Genomic DNA, 7,761 nt, shown 5'->3' on the forward strand with positions numbered 1-7,761 from the left:
GTCTCCCCAGAGCAGAGCGGGGCAGAGGGGCAGGATCCCCTCCCTCGAGCTGCTGCCCACGCTGCTGGGGATGAGTCCAGGACATGGGTGGCTTATGGGCTGTGAGTGCAGGTTGCTGGCTCCTGTGCAGCTTTTCACCCACCAGCACCCCTGAGTCCTTCTCTGCAGGGCTGCTCTCCAGCCCTTCATCCCCAGCCTGTATCTCTTCTTGGAATTGCCCCAACCCACTTGCAGGATCTTGCACTAGGGCTTATTGAACCTCAGGAGGTTCACACAGGCCCAGTCTGCAGTTTGTCCAGGTCTTTGGATGGATCTTGTCCCTCAGGTGCATTGACTGCATCAGCTTGGAATCATCTGCAAACCTGCTGAGGGTTGTTGTCCATGTGGCTGACAAAGATAGGTGTATATATATACATATACATATTTATCTCGAAGGAACCCCTGCTTCAGTTCAGAAGTGGGTTGAATCTCCAAGAGAAGTTAATTGTGTAATGAAGGCAACTGTTGTCTGTTGAATAGAGACTGAATTTGAAAAGGATGGAGCCGGTGAACCAGAGGGATTGTCAGAAGAGAATGGGTGGTGGTGTGATGAAAACAGTTGGATGCTTCTGCTGGATAATTGAATTCTGGTCCTGCCTCTGTAACAGAGCTGCTGTGTGACGTTAAGCAAATTGTTTTTCCTAGACAGTCATTAATTGGGTCTTTCATTCGGGTGCCTGTTGGGAGAGATCGGAGCTGTGATTAGCTTGAGGACTTTGCTCTTCTGGCTGCAAGTGAATTCAGAAGCTTACAGTTAGTAAAATAGAAAAAAACTGATGAAGAAATCAATTCTTTCTTTAGAGCAGAGTTTGGACTTCACAAAGAACATGCTGCGTTGGGTGTGTGCCGTGGGAGGTGTGTGGGAGACCTGCTCTTGAGTAAGCAGTAACTGTCCTGGGCACGGGAAAAAGTGTCGAGGCCCTTTGGGAGACCATCATCGTGGTGGCTGGCATCGTAATGCAGATGTGGAGCGAACCGGCTCAGTGCTGTCCATAACTAATGTTTTTAACTTAGTATGTTTGACTTTTCTATCGGAAAGCACTTTTTAAATGTGAGATGATACGTAAAATATCATTTCAAAACAACCAACCAGCCTCAAGGTTAACTGAAGTGCAGTGTCATCAGCGAGGAAGGAGACAAGATACTGCGACCCCACAAAGCTGGAAAGACTCGTAGCCGTGAAAATCCACCATGCCTAGCGCAGATGAGGCTGGAATTCTTGGCAGAAGGTCTTTTCCACAGATTTTTTTGGTCTCAGCTCAGCGAGTAACTAGCTGGATCCCGCTTACATGAGCCCTTAGTTGGGCATCCTGAGATTCAGCCTCAGGCACGGTCTTGCTTTTCTGTTTACAGCAGGATGGCTGCCGGCGTTGCTGGGGGAGCGAGAGAACCCCTTGAAGCATGTGGTGGCTGCTTTGTCCCGGCACAGCCGGCTTCATGCGCTCCCAGGCAGTTGGCAGCAGGCCCACAGGGCAATTGTGTGGGAGGGGAGGGTGGCCAGGACATGGTATTTGCGATCAGAAGCGGCACAGATTTAGCCACCGGTATTATTGCATCTTTTGGAGCTCTTTATGCCGGGCATCTGTTGAAGTCCGTTGCTGATTCGGAGCCAAGCAACTCTTACAAGTTAGGCTAGCAGTGAAATACGCGGGTGGCACCGCGGTCCCTCTTGATTTCATACCCTGGCGCTCAAGAGGGTACTTAATCACCCTCTTCCCCTGCTCTGCAGTTTGTCAGTCCTGTCAATCTTTCTAACCTGCTCTCGAATGCCTCCAGCAGTGGCGGACTCCCCAGAGGGTGCAAACTTACCCCAGCCCGCCACGGTCCTTATTTTAATCTGTTATTTTTCTCGAGGTCATGTTGAAACTGATCTTGCTGAAGGGTTTTTGTGGCTTCTGGCACTGCTTAGATTTACCTTTTTGTAGCAGCCTTCTACATTTGTGATTTTTTTTCTTTTTTTTTTCCCTGCAGTTCTGTCCTTGGATGTTGCTCTGGAGGCTCTGCAACCCTCACTCCTTCCAACTTTATTCGCAGAGCTTGAGTTTCAGACCAGTTCATTTTTTTTTTTTCTAGTGCTCTTGTTGCTAATTGATATAGGGCATCCCAAAGTGGTTGCTGTATTGTAGATGAGACTCATGGCTTTGACAACAGCAGGAGCACTTGATTCATTTCAAGATCCTGCTCCTTTTCATGCATTTTATATGCGTCTGTCACTTTTGCAATAGGACAATACCGGTCTATTAACTCCTGAAGGCGTTTTCACAGACCCCCTGTACCCCAACCTGCTTCATATAGCTGATTTTTCCCTGTTCAGCTTGATTTGAATTGCACCTCCATCCATCACTAGAAGCTGGATGAAACGGATAAACAGCCTGAAGCAGTGTCTGTCTGAGCGTGGTGTGAGCTCTGCGGGCTCGGTGAACGCGTCCCCTTCTGTCAAGCCAGGTTATCACTGAAAACCCGGCATGATGCTGACCCTGGGGCACAGCTGAATCACTTCTGATTCATGGCTCCGTTTTGATGTCAAACCATTGATGGTTAGGCACAGTAAAGTTACTTTGTCTGATTTGCCATTCTTTGTTAGTTTAATCTAGGTGATGCCTTGATAATTTGCCTTAAATATCACACAGAAGCATCAGAAGTCCTGTGAAAGTCCAAACGGACGATGTCTGTTGTCAAGCCCCAGCCAGGGCCTGCTGCCTTGCTGTAGAAGAAAACAGATTGATGTGATACAGCTTGTGGTTGCAAATCCACGCTGGCTGCTTCTCATCCCCTTCTCCACTCCTAGGTGCCTGCAAATTGTCTGTGTACCCATTTATTTTTTAATATTGAAATTAAACTGATGGATATGTAATTCCTGGCTGTTCTTCCCATTCCTTCCATGAATATCTTTGCTTCGCTTCTTTTCCCCCTCACCCCCTGTCTTTCCTTCGAGCTGTGTGCTGTAAAGACACACAGATAGGAGATAAAACATTACAAGCCTTGAAGGGATCGGCTAATTTTTTAAGGAAACATGACAAAGCACTGAGCTTTGCTGCAACAGCAGCAGCCAGGGGCAGGGGAAGATCCTGCGCTCACCTCTGTCAGCAAGACAGTAAGGGAGGGTAGAACACAAATAAAATAGTCAGTGTGTTACTTAAAATGTTTTTACTCATGACTCTGATGTTCCCAAGCGAAGGACTTTCAGTTGTGGGGTTTTTTTTATTTAAAGTCGTTGCCTTAAACTTGTGCTACGAGTTTGCCTGGCGGTTCAGGAAGGTTGTTGCTATTTAAAGCTTTCTCCGTATTCAAGAAGTTCGTGCTGCGCTGGAGCAGTTCCCCTGTTTTCGTGCCGTCTAACCCTTCCTCGCTGGGTCTGTACCATCCCCGAGAGTGCAGCTGTGTGGAAGAGCCTCTACCTCACTTCTGCACTGTGATATCTGCCAGAGATGTGAAAATGGAGGTAGAAAAAACTCGGGTTTAGGGCTGCCAGTCAAGGACCTTTCACTACATCAATGCTGCTCTAATTCTAGGAAAAACCATCCCGCCCTCTCTGCCAAGGAGACACATTGTCTCACTCCTGTGAAAGTCTCTGCTGCTGTTACTCATCTGTGTGGCTCAGTAGTTCTAAGGATTGTGCAAAGAAAACTCAGCGCTCTAAAGCCACTTGGACTTGTATGAATCTTTTGGAGTTTTTTCCTGTACGATTAATAACACTTTTTTCTTTTTTCTCCTCTTCTGCAGTTTCAGCTTCTCGCCTCAGCGTTGTTTAAGTCCGGCTCAGATTTCACCACTCTCGGTGAGTATTGTGTATCAAAAAAATTATATCACGTTCCCACCCATAATTACTGTTAGTTTCTACTGGGTTTTATTCCAGCTGTTGTAGTTCATACCACTGTTGTATGCTCTTTTCGGTTTGAATATGCAAAGTGCCCCTACTTGAACATTTGAGAGATTATTTATCGTGACCAGTGTCCAACACCTCAAGCCCATATTTCCAACATCTGTCAGCAGTGGTTTTAAACCCATGCCTCCCACGATCATTTTCTGTCTCTCATTACATCTGAGGTTTTGCTTTTACCCAAATAAACAGAAGCTCTGGTCAGAATAAAGCACCTCCTGTCCTGTCACTTTGGAATCTCACAGCGTGGCTGTGGCTCTGTGTGCTGTGATAACTGCAATGCCTGGAGTAGCTTGGTTCGCTCTGTTCTTTGCTGAACTAGTTCTTCGGGCAGAATGTCAGGAGCGAAGAAAACAGTGGCGTGGAGGGCTGGAAAGAGGAGGGCCGAGCCAAAGCCGTGATCCGTTTCGCTGTTGTGTCCAGTTAACTCTTCAGAACAGCTGGGAGCTGAGAGCCGGGCGAGCTGTAGGAAGGCTATAGACATAACTGACATTCCTGTGACGGTGCGTTGTCCTCACGCTACCCCGCACACGGGTGACTTCAGGCTTTGACGGCGCCTAATTCCCAGTCTAAGAAGTGGAGGAGAGGAGCTGGATGGGGAAGCTCTGCTGAGCGTGTGTGGTTTGGAAGACCATAACTAGACCATCGAGTTGATGCTGTAAGATGAATTTCTTAAAGGAAGAAAACCCGAGTTTTGAAAAGTTTTTTCCCTCGTTTTAGGTGTTCTATAAGTTGAACTAGTTCTTGACATGCTAGTTGTGTGACACCTTTATTCAGAGGTTGCCTTTACAAATAGGAGGATTCATACCTCAAGTGGTGATTCTAAAATAAAACAAAAACCCCATCCCTCCTTGATTTGATTAACTCTGTTGACTTTGATTAACTGAGAGTAAGTTCACTGAATTAAAAAGCATTCCTTCGAGATACCAGCGATTGAAGTGACACAAAGCAGAGGGAAGGGTTTGCCCGCCCGCTCTATTGTTCTTGCTGTTGCTGGTTGAAGCCTGGGGATTTGGATAAACAATGCTGCTGCCACCACCGAGCCCTCCCCCGTGGGGAGGCAGCACTTCACGCAACTGGTTTGCCAAGCACCCTTGTGCCAAGAGGCAGCCTGGGTCCTCCGTGCCAGTCCAGTGATGAAACAGCAACCTGGGCTTGGGGCTCCGACCATCAGCGGAGCAAACTGCGAGCAGGACAGCTACCGGTCCTGGTTAGGGCAGCGGTGGAGATAACGAGGAAAGCCTGAGGACACAAGGAACGAGGCACCAAATAAAAACAGTGCTGCAGATTTTGTTTTCTGGGCCATCAGAGCAGTCCCCTGAGGCTTCTTGCTTTCCCCTCTGGTTCCTCAGGGCTGTTACTACTTTTTATGGTGTTTCAATTGCGGTGGTGGCTTGGGGTGACGTGATCTCTGGGTGCGTATGGATGTAGCGGTGGGACAGAGAGAGCCGGCAGCTTCGTTAATTAGCTGAGGCAGCAGTAACAAGCGGTTAAAATCAGTCCAGGATGGACAGCTGGCCCATTCCAGAGCTAACCTGAGCGTTTAAAGTAGCGAGCGCTGACCTGCTTCCCCTTTCCTCCCTCCCCCAGGATTTTCAGATGTCGACCACACGTATGCGCAGAGAACGCAGCTGTTCGATACACTAGTCAACTTCTTTCCGGACAACATGACCCCTCCCAAAGGCAACCTGGTGGACCTCATCACGCTGTAACGGAGCCATCACTGGACACGTGGAAGAGGGGAAAAAGCATCCATTTTCAGTATTTCAATTTTTTTACTGCATCGATTGACTGCTGGGATGAAGTAATAGAGTAACCCCCAGGTGTTTGGAAGGGGTTTTATACTTGTATGATGAATCCCTGAAGCTTTTCCCTTGGAGTAGGTTAATAAAATGTAACTGACGTACTTCCGACTAAATATATATATTTTTTCTGACTTTGGATTTTAAGTTAGCAAATGTAAGATGAAAAGGTGGGGGGAGAGAAAAAAAAATAAAACCCAATCATGCAGTGACCGTTTTTTGCTTGTAGAAGAAAACTACGATTTGTCTGGAATTAAAGATGATGGGTTTTATTTTGGGTTTCTGAGAAAGTGGGGGGGAGGTTTTTCTTTGCTCCTTTGTAGCTAGTCATGATATATTGCTTTATCCCACTACTCCATCCTCGGCAGCCGAATAACTTGGTGGCGGGACACTGGCACGCGTTGAGGTAACGCTAATGTTTGCGTCTTGAGTGTTGTAATCACGGTGTGTCACGTGAAGGCGAGCACGTGTTACGGATTCTCTGTCTCCTCGTCCCAGAATCAGGCTGGTGGGAGCGTCTGATCGCATCCGATATGCGATCCAAACCTGAACACCCCTGTGTCACACTTCTGTGTTCTGCAGCTTTCCGCTTAAACCTTGACGGGCAAGTGGGAAGCTCAGAGAAACCGCTGGAAACCGGCAGCGCAGGCGGCAGCCGCCCAGGCCCCTTTCCAGGGACCGCTCTGGTTTCACTGCTGTGCAGGTCCTCGCCGAGCCCGGCGGAACTGGGTCTTCCACCCCACGCACACCCAACCTCTGCAACCCGACGCTGGGTTGGGTGTAGGATTTCCGAAGCAGCTTGTCTTCGTTTCCCTGCGCCTTTGCTTCTGTGTGCGTTCATCAGTGTGTAAATGTAACGAGGATTGCTCCCAACAGCTTGTCTCCTTCCTACGTAGTGCAGCTCACTCACTTCCAAATGCATTTTAGACCTAGATCTGAATGTGAGGGAGGCCTTTTTAGCATAAAACTCTTTGAAAGCTGATGCATATGTATAAAAAAAAAAATCTCCTTCCTCGCCGAAAACCTTCTTTATAAATAAGGTAAGGGCTTGGTGCTGCGCTGCAAAGCGGAATGGAGGATGCACGTCCCCAGCACTAGAAACTTGTCGCATTCGCTGCCAGTTGAACGTTCAGTACAAACTGGCAGCTGTAAATATTTATACGAGACTGCAAAGCTTTATGTGGAGAAATGTTCGTGCCAGTAGGGCATCATTGCTGCACCCGCTGTGGCTACACGGCTCCTGTTGAACTTGATGGAAGTCTTGTGTGTGCAAAGCTGATTTGGACTCTTGAAATAAAGAGTTAGTGAAGTGTCTTTTCCACAGCTCGAGTGTCTGCTTGCTTTGATTGCATCGTGTTGCCTCTTGATCGTGTTCTTTGTGTGACTTTTGTCGTCCTGGTACGTTAGAAATAAATTTAAAAACACATACTAGTGTTTAATCACTTAGGAAGGAGCGATGCGTTAGAGGCTGGGCTTTGCTTGTCTTCAGGGAGGACAAATACAGGGTTTGGAAGTAACCCGTCACCTGAGACTGTTCAGACATCGGTGGCAAATCAGATATCAGCGGAGGAATCCTCTCGGCACGTGGTGCAGGCTGTCAAATCTGATTAAACCGTTTCTTTGAAACACTTGCTTTTTTTTTTTCTTTTTTCAGTGATGTGGAAGGTTTTCCATCACTGATAGGCTCTACAATGTGCCGCCTTCGCTGATGCTATAACTAGTCAAAGCAGAGCTGATGTGGTAAGAGTGTCGATGCTGGCGGTGCTGTGTCGAGGGAATATTCCAGCTGAGGGGGTGTTTCCATTGAGGCTGAACCCAGCACTTTCGATGCGACCGACCAAAACGCTGTGGCCCTCCGGTGCTTAGAACTCATTTCTCTGTACTCCCCAGCTTCGGTCGGGGCATTAATTGCTTTTTGTGGCAGTTTTCTGATCAGCCAAGGTCTCCTGTGTGTAAACCTTTGATGACTCTCTGTGAGGCTGAACCCCAGACTAGCCCGAGGAGCCCTGGTGAGCGGACAGTGGAAGTTTAGGAATTCCA

General features: G+C 47.8%; 1 protein-coding gene across 1 annotated transcript in view; it reads left to right on the forward strand.

Moving 5' to 3' along the window:
• Positions 1-5,928, forward strand: part of MKLN1 (muskelin 1, intracellular mediator containing kelch motifs) — a gene marked incomplete at its 5' end in the record, with an annotated part of 82,673 nt that extends 76,745 nt beyond the window's left edge. Inside the window, 2 exons of the mRNA XM_010134253.1 lie at positions 3,763-3,817; positions 5,510-5,928. Of these exons, the coding sequence (XP_010132555.1) occupies positions 3,763-3,817; positions 5,510-5,631 (177 nt within the window). The remainder of the gene's footprint in view (positions 1-3,762; positions 3,818-5,509) is intronic.
• Positions 5,929-7,761: the final 1,833 nt, after the last annotated feature.

This window comes from Buceros rhinoceros, unplaced genomic scaffold, assembly GCF_000710305.1.
Source record: "Buceros rhinoceros silvestris isolate BGI_N320 unplaced genomic scaffold, ASM71030v1 scaffold12444, whole genome shotgun sequence".
In the NCBI taxonomy this organism is placed as follows: domain Eukaryota; kingdom Metazoa; phylum Chordata; class Aves; order Bucerotiformes; family Bucerotidae; genus Buceros; species Buceros rhinoceros.